The sequence below is a fragment of the Pyxicephalus adspersus genome, chromosome 4 (assembly GCF_032062135.1).
Source record: "Pyxicephalus adspersus chromosome 4, UCB_Pads_2.0, whole genome shotgun sequence".
Taxonomy (NCBI): Eukaryota; Metazoa; Chordata; class Amphibia; order Anura; family Pyxicephalidae; genus Pyxicephalus; species Pyxicephalus adspersus.
The window spans coordinates 90320440-90348374 of record NC_092861.1 but is presented as its reverse complement, the minus strand read 5'-3'; the positions used below and the strand labels follow the sequence as shown (position 1 = coordinate 90348374).

At 36.5% G+C, this 27935-nt stretch overlaps 1 protein-coding gene across 1 annotated transcript; it reads left to right on the top strand.

Moving 5' to 3' along the window:
* The first annotated feature begins 917 nt into the window (after window positions 1-917).
* On the top strand, window positions 918-26874 carry LOC140328980 (interleukin-20 receptor subunit alpha-like). Its single transcript, XM_072408950.1, has 7 exons — window positions 918-1300; window positions 12466-12589; window positions 16196-16389; window positions 18601-18749; window positions 21008-21128; window positions 22334-22470; window positions 23412-26874. Exons 1-7 carry the CDS (start codon window positions 1252-1254, stop codon window positions 24255-24257), a joined length of 1620 nt encoding a protein of 539 aa, XP_072265051.1. The 5' UTR covers window positions 918-1251; the 3' UTR covers window positions 24258-26874.
* The last annotated feature ends 1061 nt before the right edge of the window (window positions 26875-27935 follow it).

Sequence of the window (27935 nt, the reverse complement as noted above, 5' to 3'; positions counted from 1 at the left end):
AAAACTGTTTACAGCAAGTGTCATACAGCATAAATTAGATGCGAATATAATGCATAATGAGTAAATGCGAATATAATGCAGGGCCCAGTTTTTAACATTTTAATACAGGTCAACAATACATGTTGTATGTACTGTGGGGTTCACACCTTTTTTTTATCAATGAGACTCTAAAGTCCATCTAAAGTCCATACATATGCAGAAAAAAAACACACCTACTTTTGGCTTTCCATATACTGCATTGGAAACATGATTCATAGACATGTTTTGAGGAGTGAAAATTAATGAACCTGTACAATGCAATGAGTATCTAGGATGAATGTCAGTACATATAAAAGTGAGAATTAAACACATGATGAATTGGAACTTCAGGCGGTGCCAAAAGAGCAATAAATGTCATGTATTGATTGCGAATTCAATTTGATTTGAGTAGGTACTTTAAAATCTGGTTCTTGTTATCCACTCTCATTGGTGATATACCTTTATATAATATAGACTGGAAGAGGGGGACAGAACTCTCAACCATTCAATTGTGCTACTATACACATGTGCCGACAAGGAGCATTCTGATTGAAGGAGAAAGCAGACGGGTGAGCTCCTAAGTCTGCTGATTCTTCTTCACTGTTTGTTTATAGACCGGAGTAGTATGGCAACCTAGCTGTGCTGAATAACTTTATTAGGCAAGTCAAGTCACCAGAACAACCAGGACAGATACAGCTGAATTACACAGATATGTAAGTCCTAGGACTGCATAGATAGACATGCCAGCCATGTACATAAAAATTCATTTATTTGGCTGTAGTTCAGATTGACATTTACTTGTAGCAAACATTTTATCAATGTATCTAATTAACAGTATAGGTTAATAACTACTGTACAGCATTCTGTGTTAGTATTGTATGTAAGCACACTTCCTCATAGGTAAAAGGTGTCCTCATTCCCTGTTTCACAGGCAGGCCTCCTCCTTTTACTGTATGCCTCCTCCTACTCGTCTATCTCAGGTGTTACCACACAGAGGGTGAGGCATGTTACACAGCGAAACTTAGCTTCTCCTACTAAGAAATAGGAAGTAACAGTAGCAGAGGGGAGATACCCATACATATACCGGCAATCACACATGTTACCAATGCAGGTAACAGCAACATTTGACTTTTTACAGAACCACTTCAAACCTCATCTGATGTTTCCTATACCAGAGCCATGTGCAAGATGTGAAGTATTCTACAGCAAAACAAAGTGGCATTCTTTACTATAATGTTCCTACTTCTGTTGCTGCTTTTGACTCCACTACCATCTCTTTCAGGTAAGCTCTAAATGAAACTTTTTAAGGTGGTATTCAAGATATTTTATGTGGGGCCTACCTATTATTAAATCAGTAAGGTCCTTACACTAATTAGTTTTTAGGCAATTGCACAATCTGATTGTAACTAGTATGTTCAGTTTAATGGAGTTACAATTGTCAATGTTTTCTTTGCATTGTATGTGTCATTATTTGTGACATTGGTGGTTATTGTCCTTGGTATATTGTTGACCGGTATAAATGCCCTGCAAAACTGATGATAAGTTTATTTGACCACATTAATTTCATGGACAGTGGTAGAAATAATGCCCCAAATCCATTGCTGGTCAGTGCCTAAATTGCACTGTCAATCAATTTAAATGTTCCAGTTATATTGGTAAGCAAGTGAAAAAGTTACTGTTACATTAGTGGTCAGTGTCAATGCCTGCATTACAATAGAGGTCATGGTCAATGTTGCAGTAACATTGGTGGTACGTTCCTTTGAAGTGCTACTGCTTCCTTTCTTTTATAGTTAGTGGGAGAAAGTATATAGGGGCATTTCTCTTTCCACCGATAACCAAACCTGAAGGGAATGGGTACTTCCAAGGATAACCAACCTATTTATGTTGGTGTTCAGAGGGAAGACGTATGCCCTCTTTAATTGGAGGCAAAATGCCCTTTTAAGCATTACAGGTCAGTAGAAAGAATAATGTTACATTTGTCGTAAACGAACAATGTCCCCTCCTAAATTAATGTTTTGTTGGAAAAGGATGCATCATCTGATATGGTGGGTCAGAAAAAATGCCCTCTATTACACTGTTGGTCAGCACTGGTTTACTCATCTAAAAGTTTTTTCCTCTGGTCCCACTACTAATTCTGCTAACTGGGCTAGGCTCTAGGTATGGATGAGAAGTTGCATATCTTGGCCACAGTTTTACATTGTTTTGGATCTGTGATCCAAATCATATAAAGGATGAACTTTTCCCAGAATGTCATTAAAGTCTTTGGGGAATAAAGGATTTTATATTTGACAGATGCCCAGTGTCTGAGGACCAGAAGTCCTAATTGTCACTGAGATCAGTGATGTCCTTCAACTGCTCCATCAAGTAATATAAAATGCCACGTGTCTGGGACGGGTAATTCCCTGAAATGTCTTCTGAACCTTTCTTAGCCTTCTGCTGCCTCAGCATCCCAGGGACAGAAGCAGTGGACATAGGTTTCTGGTGGCCCTGGGATAGCACAAATGCTGCTCTTTGAAGCAGAACATTGTGTATTTCAGGAAAAATTGTGGAGTGTATTCCTAATAAATCACTGCTTACCATTTTAGCACTCTTCTCAAAGAGGCCACTGCTGTAGTGAAAAATCTCCAAACTTCCCTGATCCTCTCCTTGACCCATACTCACAGAAGTACTGGGTCGTTGCTTGATGCCAATGTTGTAACCTCTAAGGCAGGGTGTGTCAAACTCTGGCCCTCAAGGTCCTTTTTTTTGGCCCCCCAAAGAATTCTGAAAAAGAACAACATCTGGCCCGTCCGCCCACGTTACCACCTCACATCATCATTTTTAATACATGCAATACATAGACATTATTCCTGTACACCCATCATGTGACATAAAGCCTAGGCAATGATCACATGGTGCCTGACTACCAGGGGCATTGTGTTTGTTTCAATCTATTAGAGACTGCATAGTGTAATATTTAGTGTCAGACAAACGTGTGATGTTAGAGGATGAACACACAGCCTGCATAGATAGATAGAAATAGTCTTTTCAACCCTAAAGTGTGTATAGAGGGGTTTGTTTTTGTTAGTTATGGATGAAATAGTAAACCAATACATTTCAAGTTTGGCCCCCGACTTGGTCTAAGTTTTTAATTTCGTCCCTCTGTGTACTTGAGATTGACACCCCTGCTCTAAAGCATTAAAATTCCAATTAATGGTAGGCAGCTGGTGTTGCCTCTACACTGCTGCCAAAAAACCCATTGCTTGATAGAAGAGCAGAAGCATACCTCCTGGGTATTTCAAGTATAACTTGAAATACATGGTATTTTAACAGGAAGTGCTGCACTGTAAAGTTTGGGACATGGACCAGTCAGGACACATGTGTGAGTTACTAACCAAAGGGCACAAAGCAGATTTGTACTATTGTAACACATTTGAAGTGTGGTTATGTGAGTGCTGCAAAGATTGCAAAGATTGCAAGATTGTGAATACAAGTATTTTCCTATGTTAAATTTGTGGATAGAATCAAGGATGAATGAGAGAAGGTATTACAATCTACCTCACAGAAACATATGCAAATCCTAATTAAGTATTATCAAACAGAATTATTAGATTTGTATTCTCAAATTTGTGATTTGTAGACTAAATATAAAGAGATTTTGCAATCAGAACATTTTGCAAATAAGAAACTAGAACTTAATACCTTTCTTTTTAAAATTTAATAAGGAGTTATTACAGAAAAAGGACAATAAATATGTAAAAGAAACAAGCATTTGATAATGGTAGGGCTTACAAATGGAATAGCCTTAAAAAAAACACAAAAAGGGGAGGGGGTGAATCCAACTGCCCCATCATAATTAGATGACACAGCTATGGAAGATGAATCTGAATCAGAGAATTCATCCCAATTTTCCACTGCTATAGGCTCACAATTGATTTCTACACGTACACATTAAGGATACAAAAGAAGAAAAAGCATGTTTAGGCATAAAAATATAGTGCCTAAATGCCACCCTTCCTACTCTATTGTAGCACTTTTTGATTAGCATTGGGTAGGCTACTTTTTAGCCTGTCTGGAGAAAAAATATCTCTTGCCTTGTAGCTTCTTTCCTCTAGGTAAAAAAGTTGCCACATTGTGTGGAAGCATTTTGCCTGGAACATTTCATAGGTTCTGGGGGTCTTAAAAGGAAGGGGACGGTTGGTCCTCATGTTGAAGACTGGGTGTATAGGATGATAGGTAGAGCCCACAGAACCACCACCAGCTCCCATCAAACTGTGAGATAGCGCCACAAAATACAATGCCTTTAACAAAGATGAGTCATCAAAAGGAGTGTCCTTTCAGTGATGGTAACAACCATAATCTATATGCATCTTTGTTAACCTCCCTAGCGCTAACCCCAAGTGTGACTCGGGGTAAAAAGTTGCTAAAAGTAAAAAAGTAAAAAAAAGTTGCTAAAAGTGGTAACACTCGGGGTTGGAACACCTATGAAAGGTTAGTAAAAAGAGCAGTTACCTGATCTGCCGGGGTCCCGCGCCGTCCAGTGCCGCGATCTCCATTTTTTATCTACTTTCTTCTTCCTGCTTCTGCATCCGATGAGTCACGGGGGGAGTTCCCGGTGACATCAGTGCGTGTGCACGTCCCGGCCGGGCGGGTCGGGAAATTCAAAAGCCATTTGTATTGCATTCAATACACAATAACTGTATTGAATGCAATATATTGGATTTTTATGTGTAAAAGCAGTACATTGTTTTCAAGAACATTTATTTTATAGTATCTATAATAGTATGAGTATAATCTGTATTTTTTTTTTTAAATTTAAAAATATATATATATTATTTTAAATTTATAGATTGTTTAATTTATTCAATTTATTGTTTTTAAATGATTTTGTTTTTCAAACTTTATTATACTCATACTATTATATTATACTGTAAAATAAATTTTCATGAAATGAACCGCTAGGGAGGTTAAAAGCATCAGACATAGTTTGAACAAAGCTATATCTATATGATTGATTTTATGATATTATCATGGTATATGTGCTAATTTATATCTTCAATAAGATGTTTAAATAATTTGTAAAATAAAAATTTGCTTTTTTATTTAAGACTTTGCTACCTTGAAAATTCCTCTTTACAATATAGATAGTCCTGCTTTGCTTCCCTTTTAAACAGGACTTTACCTTAGGACAGGGGTCTGCAACCTGCGGCTCTTTAGCCTCCTTGTTGTGGCTCCCTTCGGCTGCCGCGGGGAGATCTCTGATGGGGGATCCCCTTCCTCCCAAGACACTGCGGAGGAGGGGGATTCCCTATCCGGTGTTCTAATGAAAAAAATCTACCAGTGAAATAAATCTACCACGGGGCGTGTACAAATGGGTGTGTACAATGAAATCCCCCTCCTTTGAACCCCAATTCCTCTGGAATGGGGAGATGTACAAAACCAAAAATGTAGGTGCAAGTGGGGAACACCTGTGACTAACACCCCCTAAAATGTAATTGTTAGGCTATCATCAGAACATAAAGAACTCTGCCCATCAAAAAAATCTACCGTTACACATTGCTGGAGGCACCTGAACCCCAATTTCTCTGAAACAGGAAGGGGGTACAGGTGAACAAAATTAGAGGTGCAAGTGGGGGACACCTGTGGCTAAAACCTCCTAAAAACTCCACCCATCAAAAAACCCCTACCCTGTTACACATTGTTGGAGGCTTCTAGCACCTAAACCCCAATTTATCTGGAAACGGGGGTACAAGTGAAAAAAATTTGAGGTGCAAGTACGGGACACCTGTGGCTAACACCTCCTAAAAATTCATAAAAACTCTGCCTATCAAAAAAATCTACCCTGTTACACATTGCTGGAAGCATCTAGCATCTGAACCCCAATTTCTCTGGAACGGGGGGGAGGCGGTACAGGTGACCAAAATAGAGGTGCAAGTGGGACTTAAGGCTAACACCACCTACAATTGAATCGCTAAGGTATCGTCAGAAAATAAAGAACTCTGCCCATCAAAATAATCTACCCTGTTACACATTGCTGGAGGCTTCTAGCACCTGAACCCCAATTACTCAAGATTGGGGGGTACAGGTGAACAAAATTAAAGCTGCAAATGAGGGACACCTGTGGCTAACACCCCTTAAAATTTCATCACTAAGGCATCGTCAGAACATAAAGAACTCTGCCCATTAAAAAAATCTACCCTGTTACGTTAGAAGCCTCCAGCTTCTAATGTAACAGGATGATACGTTAGAAGCTGGAGGCTTCTAGGGGCAAAGTTCAGTGTTTAATTTATTTCAAAGTAGGCCTACACATGCACACTTGTTGTAACAGGTAAAATTAAAAAAATATTAAAACTTTTAAAAGTTTATATAATGTTTTGCGGCTCCAGACTATTTTTCTTTAGTGGAAGAGGAGGCAAAATGGCTCTTTTAATAGTAAAGGTTGCTGACCCCTGCCTTAGGATATTAGGCATACTTCTGAAACACTTTCTTTTGGCCATAGAAACTAGGGAGTGGCTACCTGACTTTGTGTTGCAGAGTCATATCTTTGTAGATAATGCTAGTACATGAAGTAGTTATTAGTGAACTTCCATCAGAGGCTGCAAATCAGAACAAAATTGTCGGAATAAGTACATTTAAAAAGAGCCACACTGCAGAGGCCTAGAGGTAGGAGTGTTCATCTGACCTTTCCTTCTCTCCCTTCCACAAGTAGTCTACCACCACATCCTCCACCATCTCTTCCTCACTGAAAATGAAGACTGCAAATGGTTGGCACAGAGTAAAGCATGCCAGCACACTTACAGTTGATACAGAAAAAAAGTCTTAATGAGGATTTACAAACTGTAAACCTGATGGCGGTGGTGGTGAGGGGGGTGGAAAGGGTATAGTAGTAAGAACAGAATACTGCAGTTCACAGTCCACCTCTCCCTACACTCCCACTAACAAGTTCAAGAACCCACTGGCAGTATGGAATGTGCCTTTTTTATGCAGGGAAGGGCTTGTCCGTTCTCAGATTATGGTATTTTAAGGATCTATCTGACCAGGGACAAAGGTTATGCCGTGTATTGTGGGTTTGGATACATATTTTCAGCTACCAAGTTTGAACTTCACCAATATGGAAAACCATGAGATCCAATCCGAACCCAAAGTGATTTAATGCCAGAACCTTATCTTTATATAATGTCTAGGACCTGTACAGGCAATTTGTTACCAGCTAGCAATATTAGTTAATAAAATGTTGCTTGAAGTGAGTCCACTAACCATTCCTCTTACCCACTCCAAATTACATCTAATAGTGTTACTTGGGTAGTAAAAAGCCTTTTGTCTGTTCGCGTTGGCTATTTCCATCTGTTATTTGGACCTGTGCCTTGCAAGACTTTCTGTTTATTTTGTTTCAGGTGCCTTTTGTGTTCCCAATTAAAGCCAACTGTTCCCAGAATCAGTGTAATATTCACTTGCGTAACAAATTATTGTTTAGCTGTGTAACATTTTGAATAATACAGTATTGTACATCAGCTTTGTATAAGCAGTAGGCAGGGGTTCATTGTTTGCAAATGGTATCACATTACTCTTTCCTTTATTTTCTTAATTTCCTTCGATTTATCACATTTCCTTATGTTTGCTGTCTTATAGTACTGAAAAATAACAGTTAAGCTTGCCAGAAATCCAGCTTGAAACGCTGTGTTTCTGCTGCACTGAAGAATACTACTACTTTTATTATAGTGAGAAGAAAGGGGTGTTATATAGTCCAAATCAGAAGTCATCAGCCTAGGGTGAAAGCATACAGTCTAAAAAAGAAACCTAATGCAGTCATCTTGGTTCCTTGGGTTTAAATACAGTATTATATTTTAAAGCCCATTTTAGGGTTCAGGCTAATGTGTTTGCAAGCATTGCCCTTGCAGATACGGTTACATTGCAGTCCTTGTTTCAGATTAGTAAAAGCACTCGTGCAATCCAAACTGACTTGTTGCTTTCAGGAACTGCACCACAATCCACTGAAACTATGTGCACACAGGTGCACAAAATGGTTCCCAAGCACTCATAATAGGATGAATAAGAGCTGTTGGGAACACGTTAGAGTCTGCGGCAAAAACACTGTGGTCAACATGCTGCCTCAACTACTACTTCTTTCTTTAGTCATAAAAAATTACTTAACCCACTTACATATCAAGTTGAATCAAAGGTACCTCACCCCAAACTAATTGGTAAATTATAATTTGGTAAATGATAATTGTTGGTTCTGTGCAAAACAGGACTACATTTATTGTAGAGAAGGATTTTCAAGGTACCAAGCATAAAAAAAACTATTTTTTATTTTACAAAACATTAAAACATCCTATTAACATTTATACATAAACCACTAAAATCAATCATTAAGTAGATAGCATTGTTTAAACATTATCTACTGATGCATTCAACAGGAATAAGTCAAAGCTAATAAGCTAGAAATTTATTAGGGTTGGCTGCTTTGCAAGGAAGCAGTACTTTCCTATTACCATTCCTATTTGACATTTTTTAAGTTGTTTGGCTAAAATGGTATTGTATCTTTGAAAATTGGTTGCTATTTAACTCCTGATGAAGCAGAACAGATCTGCGAAAAGCGTAGTGTATAATCTAAGTAACAACCTCTGATTTCTCACTGACAGTAACAACCATAATAAATATGTACTCTCTTTGATGACTTATTCATGTTGAAAGCATCAGCAGATATTGTTGAAACAAAGCTATCTACTTACTGATTTTAGTGGTTTATGTATAAATCTTTACATTTTTTATATGCTTGGTACCTTGAAAATCCCTCCTTACAATATAATTAGTCCTGTTTTGCACTTCTTTTAAACGGGACCAACAAATATCTACCCTTTGCTTCTTTTTTTACTAACCTCTTCTCCATCGCTGGGGACAAAAATAAATACCTGGTGCAATAAATAATGGGGAACATGTGACTCACCCCTATTTTATTACACGTGATAACACTAGTACTTGTTCACTGGCTGCATAGGTAAACATGAATGCCTTATGGATACTGAAAGAGGGTCTAAAGCCCTATACTATTTTTCAGTTTGCATTCGGAGCCTACCAAGGATTACTTATTTGCTGCTAGTGGCTGAATGGTGGTGGAATGAAAAGGGTTAGTAAAGTTATAGTGAGAGCCAGTTAAACATGTTGATTTGCCCTGAATGGGCATGAACCTGGCATCATTTTCAAAGACTGATTTGCTGTTGTTCTCTTTGCTTCTTTTTTTTGCTACAACTTTAGTAAAGGTGTGTGGGTTTTAGCACAAACTATAAACAACACCACTCCCTTTCCTATCATTTGTCTTGAACATTATAAACATGGTCAAGGTCCAGTACTACACATATTTTGCAGCTGCACAAGTATGATGAGTGGAGAGTTGATCTTTGTAAGGAGAACTGCCAACGTAACATTTCAAAGCAGATTGTTTTTACTACCAGGATTTAATCATCATTAAAGAACAGCTGCAATCTGAAGTTATGATTCCAAAGTATAGAAATAAGCAAAGTATAATACTAAATAACATGTATATAAAAAATGACAGTTATATTACATATACTTTAAAAATTTAAGGGATACCACTCTTTGCTTGTAGTGGTTGGGCAGAGTGTGGGATGTGATGGGAGTCGCAGTTCTCTCCACAGCTAAAGCATTATTATTAATAAAGAACACGTTTTCTAGAACTAACTAAATGAGGAAGAACATGCTGGAACTTTTAGTTTTTTCTGTATTGGAAAATACTACTGCTATTGAAAAAACTTTTTTTACCATATTTGTTGTAAAATCATTTAACACCTACAAAGCAAAAAACCATATTAACTTTAACATTACTATAACACTTTGTATCATAATACAGGTAACAGTACACACTGGTTTGAATAGTATAAGGCTAACAACCTTTAAATTATAGAGTCCAGCATACTTGTTACTAATCCTTCAAAGTTGTCTGCTGCTTGCTTGTAAAAGTGAGTCACTGGCAATACCAATGAAAGCACATGTCAAGACCAGTTCCAATAGCATCTTTGTTAGCAATGTGCTATCAAGGAGGTAAGATTTTCCTTCAGTTGTGACAGTGTTTAGGACAAATATAGAAAGTGAATGTCCCCAACAGGGATACACCAATCCATCCAAAACAAAATGTCCCATTATAAGATCAAGCTTCTCTATCTGCCAATGCAACTCTTGTGTTTTTAAGAGGTGGGTGGTTCCCCTGTATCCTCAGCCTACCTCTTCCTCTATTAGAGTTGGATTAGCAAATCAGTCCTTCAATTTCCCAAGATATGTATCTGTCAAGCTCATCTCTTCCAGCTGCCTCATGACAGAACACCAGCATTGAATGTTGCTCTGCCAGACAGGGCTGTGGAAGAGCAATGTAAGGCCCATTTCAGACTTGATAAACTAATGGTTAGCCGGTCCCAGATGCAAAACAAAATGCTGCCATTCCTCCAAGAGTGCCAAACCGCACTGAAGGCCAATGCATTTGCACATGTTATTTTTGCATTTGAGTATTTAGCTAGTTTTTAGACCAGTGGAATCTTCTTTTTGTTGTGATTTTTTCTTTTTTCTTTTGTTTTTTGAATTTTACTATATTGATGCTGATTTAAATATTTCCACATGCTGCTGCACAGTATTTCACCTTCATAATTATTACAAACTGACAGTGTAGCACTGTTTGAAATTGTAGTATAATTCCTACAGAGAAAAGAAATTAAGTTGTTACTACCCAAAATGAATATTGGTCTCAGTGGTTTAGAAAAACACAACACGAGACTAAGATAAAAAAAAAACTAAACAAAACAGAGGTAAAAAGGTTGTGGATATCTTTTTGGAAACCACAACATCTTCACCAAATGGGTATAGTAGTCATATTGCTAACAAATTTCCTGTTTCAGTGGTTTTACAAGTATAACAAGAAACATTTTTGAAGATAGGTAGGTAATAAGGCTCCCACAATTCATTTTTATATTCGTTCTTTAAAACTGAACTCCAGCCTTACCTTTCTTCTTCCACACTTATACAAACACCTCTCATGTCATGAAAGGGTATAATAGGCTCACTTCTAAGTTCACATCACTCTCCACTGTCCACTTCACTGTCCACACAAGAAGCACTAAAACTTATAGCAGGTATCTTAAACCAACCTCATTTCTTATCTGATGGACTACAGAAATCATTATATATCCTCTATTTGGCAGTTTTATTCCCCACAGTGATCAATAAATCAAAGACTACTGACTGTGTCCTGTTTCTAGTGAATCTCTAGTGTAGTGTTGCTTACCAAAATTTTATCATGGGGGAACCCTTAAAAAAAACTTTCAGGTCTTAGAAATATTTACAATATCCACAGGTCACAGTACATTATTGTGGTATTCAGTAGGGGGAATAGATAGACAGATAGCCAAAAAGATTTTTGGTGTCACTTAAACTGACCTGAGAGGCACAAATTGCTAATTTTTCTCCTCCTGGCACCCTCCTGAGAATCCCTGGTTGAGAAACACTGCTCTGGGAAAAATATTTCCACCATTTTTATAAATGTGATGAGCCAATAGTTAACAGTACACAACAGCTAAATTTAAATAGCAAAAAGGGACATCCAAAAAAACAAAAAACAAATCAGTTTTACAGCACATTAGAAGAAAAAATCACTAACATTTAGCAGTTAGATTAGATGAAAATTAAATTCTCCACCACAAATCAACAAACTACAATTAAAAGAAAAAATCCACTCATCTTTTTTTATATATAATATAGGCATAAATCTAGGCACAATTTCCTGCTAGATCTTCATGTAATCTGGCATTTGAGCCCTATCTGCCCCTACATTTTTATGATGGGTATCTTGGGGCATTATGTAGGAGCAGACAGAGTGGGTTCTCCATTGGAAGCAAATATTTGTTTTTTTCAAGTAGCAAATGCATGCTAGAAGAATGTGGAGCTAAAACAGTTTCCATATTACTAGAATGAATTATGAGAAATCCAGACTTGCAATGAATAATAGTGAATTCATCCTGACCCAGCAAAGGTGTGGGAGGAGAATGTACTTTAAAAGTACCTTACTCAATGGGTCTGATTTATTAACATTAGTGAACCAGCAAACCTGGAATGGATTTCTTAAAACCAGTTTTAAATCCCAGGCCAGAACCATTTCAGGTTTCATGATCATCTAGGTTCTCCCAGGATTTTCTATCTTTTCCAGTCTTGGGGAGCTTCAATGAGTGAATATGTAGTAGTGTGAATCAATCACTGAACTTTTTACAAATACAGCTTTTTTTACATTTCTAATTGAGAGTTAAGAAAAAATAATATATTTCTATTATTTTCTTTGTTGTTACTGAACTGAGTGGTTTTATAAAGATTTTATAATGCAGGTCTGCGAAATAGACATGTTATATTTACTGTTTGTATTTACAATATATATATATTTTTTCTACTGATTTGTATCATTTTTACTTGCAGAATCAGACTGTAATTTCCAAAGTTCAATAACTGCCAGTTTCTCATCTTGGAACTTTAACAATAATCTTACCTGGATACCTCCAGAGAATTCAAAAGGGTTACTGTACTCAGTGGAATACAAAGAGTAAGTCCAAACCCTGTGATAACATGGTGATTTTAGTTTTATGTCACTAGTTAGAGATAATAGTTTTTTTCTTGTTGGATTTTTTTTAAATGTTTGTTTCTATTCTGTTCCCCAGATCCATTGGCTTTAATACCTCTTGAGTCACTGGTCTGGAGACAGAGTAATAAAAAGAATTGTGGCTGTGTTTGATGCCTATTCTCAGTATTAAAGCCAGAGGGTCAGGATTGTCGGCATAAATAAAAATCATAGGGCCACCCCAGCAAATCATTGATGGGATGCCCATCTGCCTCCAGCTGTAGCATTGTGGATGTCTGATCATTTCCTGTACCAATCACATTGGTAACTAACTGAATTGAAATGATACATTATTTTTCTAATTGGTTCTGCCTTTAAACTTAAATGCAACTCAAAGTGATGAACCACAAATGCTTGTGTGGTAGCATAACTTTTGATAATGACAATGTGGAGATTAAACCTTTTCTATAAAAAATTTCAACTACAGTTAGCTATTAATGGTGATACTTTTTTTGTATTTTGTATATTAACAATGCTGCTCTTTAGTCATTAAAAGGGCATTCTTACTGTCAATATATGCATTATATTACTGTCATGATATGCAAATTATGTTCCATTGTGTTAAAAAACTAATTCAAAATATTCTTTGATGACATTTCTAAAGACAAGCTGAACTAAATCCACATAAATTGATATTAAGTTTTGAACACTTTGTACTAACAACTTCAATTCCCATAGACTTACCTTCTCTTTCATGTTACAGCAGTTGTGCATTGTGTCAAAAAAAGTGTTCAATTCTATAGGCATCTGTAAAACTCAGTGCATTATTAGTAATAATAGCTCCGTACCAAAACTAGTCTGATAAGCCTCCTCTGTTCCTCTGCTCTACAAGTTTGTGAGAGGGCACTTGTGGCGTTGCACTTGTATGGCTGTTACTCAGCACAGAGCCCTGCGGTGTGAAGCAAGGAGCAGCACGTTCACTGACAGAAATAGTATTTTAAGGTATTTCCATGCACAGATCAGTCACAAATCATGTGTGCAAGAGGCAAAAAGACTATAAAAACCTATGAGAGAAAAAAGATATGTGAGACAGTTGGTTTTATCTATAATAAGTTCATCTATAGTTAAAGATATGTATGTCGATTGAGTTCACTTGGATATTTAAAAAACTAATAGACAAAAAATGTGTAAAAAAAAGGGCTGATGCAGTATGTTTTTAACTGTAGATAGAATAGATTGATTTGTTATTTTGTTGTGCCCTGTTATGTATTGTTCATTTCCCATGTTATACTCACCAAATATATGGAAAACGTAAAATTAAAAAAAATGAGACCCCAAAAAATCATTTACTAAATTTATTGTGATGTGTACAATTCAATTGAAAGACAAACAAATCTGCCAGGGAATAAAATATAAAAAATAAAACAATGTACTGGTGTGCACACCCCTAAAAAAGACTTTGTGGAAGCATGGCACATTTTGATTTGCAAATATTTGTCCACTCTTTCTTTAAAAAGCCCTTCACATCTGTTAGATTACAATTGCATCTCTTGTACAATCTTGTGCAAGCCCTATCCAGGTTTTCTATTGAACTTAGGTCTGGGCTCTGGCTTGGAAATTCCCAAATTTTCATTCTGGTGAAGCCATTCTTTTGTTGATATGGGGTCATTGTTGTGTTGTGTGCAAGTATTTTCAGCTTTCTAGCAGATGCCTGAGGGTTTTGGGCCAAACGGGACTGGTATTTGGAACTTTCCCTGGCTAAAGGAATGGTGTTCTTTCGGTGATGCACCAAACATACCTTTTGGAAATATGACCCAAAAGTACATCCTTGGTCTCATCAGACCATAACACATTTTCCCACATGCTTTTTGGGAGACTTTATGCATTTCTTTGCAAATTTTACCCAGGCCTGGATGTTTGTTCTTTGGAAGAAAAGGGTTACGTCTTGCAACCCAACCTCATTGTCCAGACGTATGAAGAATACAGGAGAATATTGTCACATGTAGTACACAACCAGTACTTGCAGAAATTCCTGCAGATCCTTCAGTGTTGCTGTAGGTTGCTTGGTCTAATAAACTTTATCAATTTTGGAAGGACATCCAGTTCTTCGCAATATGCCTGTTGTCCCATATTTTCTCCATTATTTGATGACTCTGCACTGTGTTACATTGTATATCCAATGGTGTAGAAAGCTTTTGTATCCTTTCCCTGACTGATACCTTCCAACAATGAAATCCCTTTGATGCTTTGTAAACTCTCTGGGAACCATGGCTTTTGCTGCAGCAGGCAACTTAGTAAATGTCAGGAAAATCCTACTAGGACAACTGAACTTTATTTGGAGTTAATAGGAGTCTCTTTAATTGACAACAGTTGTGTACCAAAGAAGAGTGAATGCCTGAATTTGAATTAAATCAGAAGTGGCTTCAACAAATCATTATTTTAATAGTGTGCCCACGTTTACAATGATCTTTATGTATGTTTTTTTATTTTTAAACTTGTTTGTTTTTTTTAAAGTTTTAAAATGGTTTATGGTGGTCTCATTTTTTAAAAATAATTTATTTTTAATATTTTATATATATTACTTATTTGGGTAATATGGGTCATTTACTCTTAGATAATTGCTTGTGCATTATTTGTTACTACCAGTAGATGGTGATGTGTCTTCATGTATTGTGTTTACCAAACACATTTCTCATATTTACAAAAACAAGAGTATGGTATACACACTATCTACTGGTGTGACCTGATTATAAGCCAGATTTTATTTCCAGTCATTTTTTAGGAAAAATTATTGGTTTGTACTTAAGTATATATAGTTTCCTTTTTCAAGCAATAGTTCACTTTTCTCAGTGAATGAGTTGAAGTTCTGCTGACTTCAAACATTCAAGTATGTGCAAACAAAATCTATTCTTTTTTTTAGATTTCCTTGCGCATGATTGGGTATTCTTTGTAAGTGATTTTTCAACATTTTTGCTAACCAATCTATAACATGAAAAATCCCTTGCAGGAGGATGTCACTTTGTTAGGTGATTAGCCTTAAAAAGGGAACTAAACTCAAATACAGCTAAAACAAAAAAAAAATACACTACCTTCAATCTCGCAGCACAGTCGATCGGTTCGGAGGTCTCTTCCATCGGGTCCTGCTTCGTCTCGGTATATGTCTTTGGGCCGGTGCTCCAGGCGCCGCAATCTTCTCCTCCTCTTCCTGGTTCTTCTTACTACATCACCCAACCCAGGCGGGAAATCTGGTGACGTAGTTGGGGAAAAAAACTTGTCTATCCCACTGCACATTTGCAGTGGTTGTCTATGCTTTACCTACTTTGTAAATTAACCCCACTGTGTTGTTATTGGAAGAGAACAGTTGAAGCACATGATATTTCTGGCATTTCCACAGTTACCTTTCTAAACTTGCAACATGTTTAAAGGGATGGAATATATGGAAATGTGCATGTATTCCAGAGATATTTCTATTTTGACTTATATATGCTTTAACTTTCCTTGACTCTGTCAAGGCATAACAAGGGGATACGTGGTAACACTCAAACTGCAAACTTTATCCTGTATATTGATATATTTGTTCTTGACCCACAGATATGGAAGCAATGAATGGCAGAAGAAATTAGAATGCACAGATATCACACAGACCTGGTGTGACTTGACAAATGAAACAAGTAAAATACTAGTAGAAAGGAATAAAGAAATAGAATATTTTGGTAAGGTTATTATAAAGAATGAAACCTGTTCAACCAACATTACCACAGATATATTCAAGCTTAAGTTTCAAAGTAAGTATGCATTTGTCAACTTTTGCAAATATACTCTTTGTTTTTCATTATATTTTATTTGATGATAGTATGTTGTATATTCATCTTAACGTAATTCCATATTTTTTTTACAATGGCCTCATGTATAATGGCCTCATTTGACCAGAAACCAATCAGATGTCAGTTTTTTTTTTTTGGTCACAGCTTTTTGTATTAAGATACTTAATTTAGTTTTGTATTATATTTATGACGGAATCAAAAGTCAATCCAATCCAAAGAAGACTCTTCCTGTTTGTATTTCAAATATTTTATTGATTTTTGAAGGTTTTATACCAATATCAGATACAATGGGAAGTCACATGCAAAAACAAATACGTTTCCAACAACAAAGAGTTGTACAATATTCCAACATTACACAATTTTTCAGCAGGAATTTCTTAATAATAGAATTGCTTATCAAGTTTATATAAATTTCATTGTTGCAACAATACACTTTATGTATTATCACACCAGGAATTCTGTAGAGACTGATCCCCTTTCAGGCTACACTCAATTGTGTTGAAGATCACATTGCCACTGTTTTTGCCGTCTGCTGGAGTTTCTCTTTTATTTTATAGAGAATGCAGCAAGGCTCAAAACTACTTTGCATAAAACCGAACAAAGATCATCACACTAATAGGGGAGTCACACATATTAGAAATAATACACTTAAATGCAAACTGAGGAAAAGTATTGTTTGATACAAAATGGTCGCATATATTAGAATGAATACAGTTTCCTGTACAGAAATTACATTTTTTTCCACCTCTTGAATCTGACTCTTGAATCTGAGTTATCTCTGCTTTTGTGATCTTAAGTCTTTAGCAAGCACTGCAGACAACTTCTGTATTTTAATTAATTAATTTATTTATTTATTTAATAAAATCTGTACTAGAATGATATTCTTTAAGGTGAAACTGAACTACATTGTTCAGTGGAGGCAGTGACCTTATAGCACATGAAGGCATAAAAATTAGGAATAGATGACCTTTCCTCAGTTAGAGCCAATAACAGTTCCTTAAACCTTGTTTGAAGTTTGCAAAATATGCTGCGAAACCTATTGAACCTTAAAGAGAGGGGGGAGCTTTGGTATTCAGTTTTGAGCAATTGTGGGGCCACTCAGCAAAATAAGAAATGCAAAAAAAAAAAAAAAAAGCTGGGCACTGCTATGGGGAATGTGTACCAACGGCAATATAAAAAACATTCTACTTTGCACAGAACTGTCAGCTCTTCCTAACAGCACAACACACATTGAAATATGGGTTATTTTTTTTATTGGCTTATTGTGACTTGATTGACAAGTGGCAAAGACAGGGTGTACTGAACTATAGGTTGTTTCTTATTTTTGTTGGCAAACCTGCCAGGAGGAGGTTGACACTTAACCATTCAGGAAACAGGCTTAAAAGCTGTGCCACTTCAGGTTGTTTGGATAATTTTACCATAGACTTTTACCTAAAAAATGTTTTTCTATTAATCATATCTGATGAATTTTCTGCAACCTTTCAATTAATTTCTGTTGAATCAAATTTCGAAGGATTTACACATATGCATATTGTTACTGTGCTTTTTTCTGTTGGACTGTACATCGATTGCAATGTGTGATAGTGTGATTGCTTGCTTTTTGATCTATGGCTGATATTTATGGAAAACAAATTAATCAGATTGAATGCTGCCCTATCTGTGTATTGCTAGCATTATTAGTCCTACATTTGTCCAACATTTATAAACAAGATTTGCTCCCTATATTTTTGTTAATTCAAATTTCTCGTTTTGGTTCCTAACTCAGATGTCTCATTTACAATTTATTTTTTGTATATAGGTTTGTTAATATTGTTTCTCAATCATTTTACCCTTTTTTAAAAAAAAAAAAAGAAAAATTAATTATCAACCAAGCAAAGAAATGTTCAGAAACTAACCCTTTCAGAACTCCAGTAAAAGTCTCTTTAGTTTTAACACAGTATGAAGTGTTCTTTAGCCTGTTTTCATTCTGTGTGTTCCCATTGCGTAGATTTTCCCTCACTTACTGCCAGAGAGACATAATAATTTTTTTCAACAGAATAATGAAGTAGTTGCTTTGTTGTGAGAGTTTTATCTAGCTATTCTTTTTTATTTGTTTCATTTCATGTGAACATACACCAACATAGAATAAAAGTGATGTGCTTTCTGTTTTTTTTTTTCTCAATATTTTTATAGCGGAAATTGGTCCTCCAACGGTCCATTTGTTTCCTGGTGATGACTTCATTGAAATCAGTCTGACTCATCCTGTTAAATTTCTTCATGAGATTTTTAAAGGACTGACATATAAAATATTCTTGAATAATAAACTATTGGAGGAAACTGAGGTGAGTTATCGAAACAACAGACCCTTTTTTCAAAGATACCAAATATATACAATGATAGAAGTTAAAAAAATAATGAATGTAACCACGACCAGACCCATTTTTGGCCATTGTGATGCCCCAAGCAGGGTACTAACTACCCTTCCGTAAACCAGCAAGACAATCAGAAGACCCATTTTCTACTAAGCCAAAGCCATGATTTATTTGCTGAACTACATTATGCTAACAGTAATCAGTCTACCTTGGTGCATAAAAAAAACGGAAATGTGTCTTGCCTACACACTCAATAGTAAATACCAAACTCTCTCCCATCCAAAAAAAAGAAAATCAATATCTTTTGAATTTGCTTCACTTCTTCCTCCCTGGGCAGAGCAGCATCCTTTAGCCAAGCATGCATTTGTTGTCCAGTACCACACAAGCTGGATGAGACAGTCTCATTGAGTGCAATTGCTGGCTGATGCTAGTTCTGGCCAGGAGAGCTAAATTGTTTTTTCACTTATGCCAATTACCAGTCTTGTTAGGGTGGCCCCAACTGGCAGGTGACGCGGGATTACCAGGGGCTCAGAGTCAAAGTGTCTCCCGGTCTTCACTAGAGCAATGAGGGATGATGGGCTGGTGACCCTAACAGCCACCAGACAACTTTGCTGTGGGGAGCACACCTGGTCCCCAGGCTCTCCCCTCCAGGGGCGAGGGGGACAAAGGACTCCGATATGGGGAGAGTGCAGATCAGGTACTAAGCAGTTCAGGTAGGCTGTTAAGAAGCGACAAAACTACTACAGCTTAAAGATTATGGATGTAACCACTGATCCAGAGAACAGTTAGTTGCAGGGTTGACAAGTTAACAAGAGCTATGTATAAACGTTGCCTATTCTCCCCTTTTTCATTCTTTCAAATATTCTCAGCATGTTTTCTGCACTGTTTAATACAGAAGGCACACAACACAAGATGCCTTGTGTGTTGGGTTGAGCATTACGGAAAATAGCTAAGAAATAAGTGCCAATCACATGAATGGCATGTCAGATATATTTAGTTTCTAATTAGGAAGGTATGCACTATGGCAGCCCATGAGGTATACAGATGTGCTCATACTTATAACATGTCCTAGGAAGAATTTGTTGTCCCTAATGCACATGTCCCTATCCATGTGCATTAGGTTTTTGAGTTGGAAAACCTACTCTTTTTTATTCATACCTGAGGCTGGAGTTGGTGATCAGAAGATTATACCATAGTTCTTTTACAATAAACATTTATAACAAATCTGTGAGCATCAACTGAACAGACAACCTTGGAAACAGTCTTATTTAATGGAAACATGGTCAAAGGGCGTCTGCATAGGTTGATATTTATGTACAAATATAAGGGTGCATTTAATGTCTGGCATATGATGTTTACCTTTTCTCCTAGCAGTCATATTTTCCTATCTTATGCTAAAACACAGTATATTTTAGCAACATCTGAACAGACTGTTCCTCCTTTTCCATTGACTTGTTAATAGCAAGTATGTTTCCTAGTAATGACTGGTTGCATGTATACAGTGGACGTGTAACTTTAATGAATAAATGTTTCCAAGTCAGGTGATTTGTTGTTCACTCCTTAGCTGCATGGACACTGTTTTATAAAAAAAAGACAAGATAAAAAAGACAAGTTAAATGGTAATAGGGATGGGTTAAGTGGCAATAATAAAGGTAAACATAAGGGAACTAGTTCTCCAATGCTGGAGAAGATGCACTTTCACCAGCAAACCTGGAATGGATTTTTAAACCTAATTTGCTGTTTGTTAGCAAAAGTTTTCAATCCTGAACCAGATGCAGTCCAGGTTTGCTGGATCACCCAAGTTCACTGATGAAAAATGTATCTTCTCCAGTCTTGGGGAGCTTTCAATCAATCTGGCCCAAGGTCTGCACTAACAATCTGAGAGCCAAATTTGCATCTGATCTCAGTCACTACATATACAGGTAAACCATAGACAAAGATAATAGAAGCAATGGAAACCACTGTTTTGCATTCTCAAAATCAGGCTGGATTTTACATCTTAGAACACATTACCATCAAACATATTATTCAATATTATGAAGCAATTTGCCCAACAACAAGGTCTGCGGCTTGTGTTTTTGTTACCAAGTTTTCTTTTGTTTGGCTAGTTCAAGGTAAGTAGATCACTAGGTTTAGCATACAAAAGATGTATTTGTTTGTAGACAATCCATATTTTTTGTACAAACATTGTACTTTACTATTAACCACTATGCTAACTTCTCTTCTAGGAACCTTATTATAGGATTAATCATATATACCCAAATACAACATATTGTATAGCTGCACAAGTGCTTTGGATTACCAGAACAGGTCATAAGTCGAAAGAAACATGTATTACAACAAAAGCAGGTAAGAATGATGAAATAATATTGTATCTTGGATTCATAGCAAGCTTATCTCACAATGATCAGCTGAAATGTTTGAAAACCAAGATGAAGCTGCTTTTAACTATAGAGGTTCTCATTAGATGTCCTTGCAATGATGGGTAAAATAATAGGCTCAACTTGTTTGGCTGTAACATTTTTTTTTAAATACTGTGTGAAAACTATGTGATTGTTCTTTTTAGCTCTAATAACTCAATTAATTGGTAAATAAGTTATATTGAGTGTAAAGTAGACAATGTTTTTTTAACTACTGGCTGTCATTATTCAAACTAATCTCAAAGGCTGGAAGGGGGTGGCAGTGTAAAGAGCTTTGCACATTATCAAGCTTATTAGTAGTTTTTTTCATTTTCAGAGTATATGCATAGCTAATTGGCTACAAAAGGACCCTAAATTAGCAATATGACATGAATACTGTGTGACGATGACAGCTACTAAGCCAATGATTTTATCATATGTTATGGTAAATATATTAAAATAAATACAAACTACCCTGTTTCCCCGAAAATAAAAGAAAAATGCACTAGGGCTTTTTTTCAGGGTGTGTCTTATTTTTTCATGAACTACAATTGACATTTATTTTTTAACAAAAATTCAACATTTATCAAATAAAGTCATGTCATCACATTTTGGAACATCATCATAACTCTCCAAACCTTGAATTCCATCTTGAATTTCTTTTGACTCCATTTCCCTTAGAACCGATAGCCCCGTTTTTCATGTCTAGCAATAGCACTTTCCTTAAATGAGCACCTCTTGTCCATGTATTTATATATATTGTAGCTTAGTTTTGGGAAGGGCTTACACTTTGAGCATCCTCAAAAATACAGAAAAATCATGTTAGGGTTTTTTTTTCGGGGTAGGTCTTGTTTTTGGGGAGACAAGGTATGCACAATGTTGCAAGCTATACAGAGCAAGTATCTGCAGCAGTCTCCATGTCCCTGGATCCAGGCTGTTCTAACGAACAAAGCATTGAAGCATTGGTAAGCTATGACCATTGCAAACAAGAATTGCAATTTCTGTGTAATCACACATTCTGTATACATTTAAGGGGAAAAATAGGAGTTTACCTTTAATAATGCAGGCAGCCTGTAGTGTTTACAAGTTGTTCATTAAACATAAAAACTGTAAGAAATGTACCCTTAAAATGAAAATGATTTAATTTATTTGCAGATCGCACATCTCAACAAGCCGTTGAAGGGATCATATATGTTTTGTCAATGTTATTCATCATCTGTACAGGAACTGCTTTTGGATATTTCATTCATAAATATATTAGTGGCAGCAACCCGAAGCAACCAAATATTCTGGTATTGTGTTTAAAAATATGTTCCTAGTTTCTGTTCTTTATATTTTAATGTATTCCTATTGGTCACCACCCTTGGAATGTTTGTACCAGGGAGTAAAACATGGATTAGCCTTAGCATTGAGTAAGAAGTGCTGTAAATAAGGGTCTAAAAACTTCTTCTTACTAGAAATCTAAATGCAAAGAATTGTGGGGTTTGACCCATTCTTCTAGGCTTAAAGTTGCTGACAGTAAATACCATATTAAACATACTACATTATACTAATATTTAACATTGAAAATCATTGTTGGAAATATGTGAAGTACTTGAGACTGCTCCTTATGACCTTCTTTTTTCACTATTACTCATACCCCATTGATTTAAAAGCTCATGTAAATGCTAATTTTCACCTGTTGTTCCAGCAACCACACGGAAAGTGAAAGAAAACTTTAATAAGAGAAATAAAAGTTGTGAGAATACCTTATACCTTTCTGACTATTGGAAAGGCAACCACCCTAGAAGGATAGTTTTTTTTCTTTTTTGCTCACATAAGTTATGTTTGATATTTTTACTGCCGTTTTTCAAAGTATGTTAGAAAATGTTAATCTGGCCCTACAGCTATATCAGAGTCACACTGCAGATTGTAGCCTTTGGTGCTACACTAAAAAACTCTCTGGCTATGCCTTTTTTAAGGAGTACCTTTACCAGTGTACAAAAAAAACATATAGACATGCCACTATATTCCGAAGCACTATAATTTTTTCAATAAAAAGCTAGCTACCCTGGGGCTCCCCTGACCGTCGTTGGCTGAGATGATGTCATCAGTCCCTTGCCAGCAAGAGAAAGCAAATGTTCAGTCTTCACCACAATTTGCATGTGAATATATTTGACTAATGCCAAAACAGTGACTTATTATTCATCTCAATATATATATATTTTAAAAATGTATTTCTTCTTTGTTTCAGAACATTACTGCTCATAAAAATCGAAATGCTATTTGGGTTGAGGCACACACTGTAACCATTAACCTCATCACCATTGAACCTGGAAAGCCTAATGTACAAGAGATCATGATGTCTGGTAAAGAAGAAACAAAAGAGTTAAATAATCAGCCTGATCTGCCTATCATTCATGTTGGAGATTACATAAATTGTGATTCAGGAGTTACAAAAGAAGCTGGTGAAGAATCAGATGATGACCACGGCTACGTTAGTCTTTATGAACATGTACAAACTGCAAGACCCACTATTTCACCGTATGATATGCCACATAATCTTTGTGAACCAGTTAGACCTCTCTTATCTGTCAAATCTACAGAAATTGTATGCAAAGAAACAGATCTTTATGGACAAATTAAAAGCAATGCTAGTGTTTCTTCTATACAAGAAAATGACAATGAAGATATTGTGCCAAATGAATATACATCAGAGAAGAAAATGGATAATTATCCTTATGTTCCACAGGGTGATTGTAATTTTCCCACCATTGGCAAACTACAAGATGACCTTTGTGAACTTGAAGACTCCACCACTGACCAAGAAATAAACCAAACACATATGATAGAAGACACAGATCATAATGAGTCTGGTATGCTGTTCATAGATTGGAGTCCCAGTACACCTCCTCTCTACATACCAAGCTTGTCTAAGAAAAGAGAGCTTGAATACTGCATTAGGAAATGTCAAGAAGAAAAAGAGAGCCTTTTGTCTCAGCTTTACCTACCGAATAAAGAGAAAGAAACTGCTGAAGATGATAGACTAGGACAGTTGGAAGAACGATGGGGGCTTATTATACCAGACACAGAAAAATAGGATTTACAGAATTATTTGAATATTATTTCCAAGACTTCACTCACAATCTTTTATGTAACATCAACATATCTAATAATGCATCAATAGGTGTTGCAATCTGTAATACAAATATACCAAAGTGTCAAACATGATACATATGTCTCATATAAACTATGTATTGGATTACAAAATCACAATTCTATTCACAATTATTCATTAACCTATTAGTTACCTACACAGTTGCATAGGTCTTGAATTTACATACATCATCATGACCACTATGTAATGCTGACAAATTTAAAAAGACCTTGTAAATTATTAGAAAAATTGAAAAAAAAAGGAAAATCCTTCCTCGTTCCTGATGTTTAAAGACATGACAATCTGAATCCACATTCTACTTTTTTAGGTAATGCTTTATATACCTCTCTTACAGGATAATAGTCACTCTTTTTAGAACAAAATCCGCCATACCTGAAGAAACCAGTTACAGTGAAGTTTGGGCTTATGTTTTCACTCCTTTTATAATTAAGAACTGATTTTAGATATTCAGAGCCTCTGTCAACTGGCTTTTATTTTTGTGGGATGGGCTTTCATTCCCACACAAGTCTAAATTTAAATAAAGATATGTATTTATTCACTGTATATAAAATAATTATATCTGCCTTAAACTTTTCTCAAGCATGTGTACTTTTAATAGCCTAAAGTATAACTATTAGAATTTTATTGAAAAGTTAATTTAAGTAATTCAAAATGTAAAACTCATATATTGTATAGAATAATTATACTCAGAGTGATATATTTCATTTTGCTGATTATGGTAATGAAAACCAGTATTTCAGAAAATTAGTATATTACAGAAGGGCAAAAAAAAAACTAATTTAATATAGAAATGTTGGTGTACTGAACGTTTGTCCATGTATGCACTAAATATCTAGTTGGGGCTCCTTTTTTATGAATTACTGCATCAATGCAGTGTGGCATAGAGGCAATTAGCCTGTTGCACTGCTGAGGTGTTATGAAAGCCCAGGATGCTTTGATAGCCACCTTAAACTCACCTGCATTTTTGAGTCTGGTGTCTCTCATCCTCATCTTAACAATATCCCTATAGATTCTCTATGGGGTTTAAGTCAGGCGAGTCTGCTGGCCAATCAAGCAAAGTGATACCATGGTCATTAAACCAGGTATTGGCACTTTTGGAAGTGTGGGCAAGTGCCAAGTTCTGCTGAAAAATGAAACCAGCATCTCCATAAAGCTTGTCAGCAGAGGAAAGCATGAAATTTCCTGATGGATGGCTGCGCTGACTTTGGACTTGATAAAACACAGTAGACCAACACCAGCAGATGACATTGCTCATCAAAATATCACTGACTGTGAAAACTTCACACTAGACTTCAAGCAACTTGGATTCTGTGCATGTCCACTCTTCCACTACTTTTATCTGAAAAGAGAACTTTGTACCACTGAGCAACAGTCCAGTTAATTTTCTCCCCAGCCCAGGTAAGATGCTTCTGACTTTGTCTCTGATTCTTGAGAGGCTTGACACAAGGAATGTGACAGTTGTAGCCCATGTCCCGGATATATCTGTGTGTGGTTTTTCTTGAAGTCCTCCAGCCACAGTCCACTCCTTGTGAATCTACCCCAAATTCTTGAATTAGTTGTGCTTCACAATCCTCTCAAGGCTGCAGATATCCCTGTTGCTTGTGCACCTTTTTCTGCCAAATTTTTCCTTCCATTCAACTTCCATTATTTTGCTTGGATATAGCACTCTGTGAACAGCCATCTTCTTTAGAAATGACCTTTTGTGGCTTTACCCTTCTTGTGAAGGGTGATAATGATTGTCTTCTGGACTGTCTACTGTCTTCTGGGTTAACTTGCTGAGTGGTATGAGACACCATGAATCTACCATTTTGAACTTTTTCATAATATTCTAATTTTCTGAAATACTAAATTTGGTGTTTTCATTACCTGTAGACCAGCAGTCGCCAACCTTTTTGGTCTTGTGGACCACTAATGTTACCGGCTCCTGACTGCGCATGCGTGGAGAGCCGGTTGTCAGTCAAAGTCAAAAGCCCATAGTGATGTCATAACGCCCAACCCGCCCACTCTGCCATCGCAGATCTGAGCCTGTGATGGGAGAGTGGATAGGTTGCGTCGTGAAACACAGCCAGCCCACTTCCCTAAGCCTGGGAATTGCACATGGGACATGATCTGTGGCTCTGGCCGGTGCCTCCCCCTGGCGGGGTCCTTTTCCTGACCTGACTTTCACCTCCCGCTCGGGGGTGCACCGACCAGAGCCACAGACCCCCAAAATCTTCTCCACCAGACCACCGGTTGGCGACCACTGCTGAAGACCATAATCAGCAAATGTTAATGAAATAAACACTTGCAATTTGCTTTTCCATGATATTCTAGTTTATTGTGATGCACCTGTTAATGACACAGTCTATTTATTCATTCATAAATACAGCACAATGTTTTCTGTTAAATCTGACAGTAGACCTGTCATTTCTTTTTTTATTATTATTATTCTCAAGCTGTCCAGCAAAAGTGGCAATTACTGGATCCAACAATTCCCCCTGGTGGGGTTGTTTATTCATATGTTTTTTTCCAAAATAAAATAAAAACATTTCTGTAACAGTTTAAAAGAGTGTTAACTGAAGTTGGATTTTATGTATTTGTCTTTTACTGCTCATCTATTTAAATATATGCTTCTATGCAAAAATTACCATCTTCACATGTCACCAATATACAGAGTATAGAAAAATAACAATCGACTGGCAGGATCAGTAGGTAATATAACTACGATAGTTGGTAACATAGTTATGTAACATGCACCAAATTATTTAAAAAAAAGAAACAATGCTTAAAATTAGGAATGTCACTTATAGTTAGACGTTTCATGACTTGCTCATACCCAAGGCTGATACCACCAAGTCCATATTGAAGATATAACTATCCTTTTGGGTCTGGAGACATTACTTGTGGGTAGACATTTGCATTATTATTGCTAAACTAAGGTGGTATGTAACTGATTTGTTAGCATTTACAGTTAACAACATGACGTCTATAAGGATTATGACAATCTTCTTTTTGTTAAATATTTTGTTATTTTCATGGCATATGACTAAGTTTGGATGAAGGTCGCACACTGTTAATCATATCATAACTTATGTTACTAAAATCATCATTGTTTGCCCTTGATTTGTTGCTAATTTGCCATGATGCAATAATTGAATTCTTACATGTAACATACACTCAATCAACCAAACATACCATGTCAAAGGTATGATTTTTATCAAAGACCATTTATTTCTCCTTATGTATTCATTTTTTTTATTAGCTAGTGCCCTTGTCACTGCCAGTACTGTACAAAAACATAGGCAATACCTGCAGCAAACTCAGGTTTCACGAGTAGTCCAAATTCTCCATTATAGCACATCTATGTTTGCCATTGCAAGAAGGTTTGCTTTGACTTCTAGCACAGTGTGCAGAACACATCATGAGCTGGGCCTTTACACAAAGAGAGCTGGACAGGACAGGACCAAATATCTGTGTCTTTGTGTGAAGAGGAACAGAGTTCAACATGACGACCTCCAGTGGGCTACATGTGTGCACGTTTCTGACCAAGCTGTCAAAAACAGGCTACATGAGGGGACATGTGGGCAGTGAGATCCTGTTTTGGGACGTGTGCTCATAGCC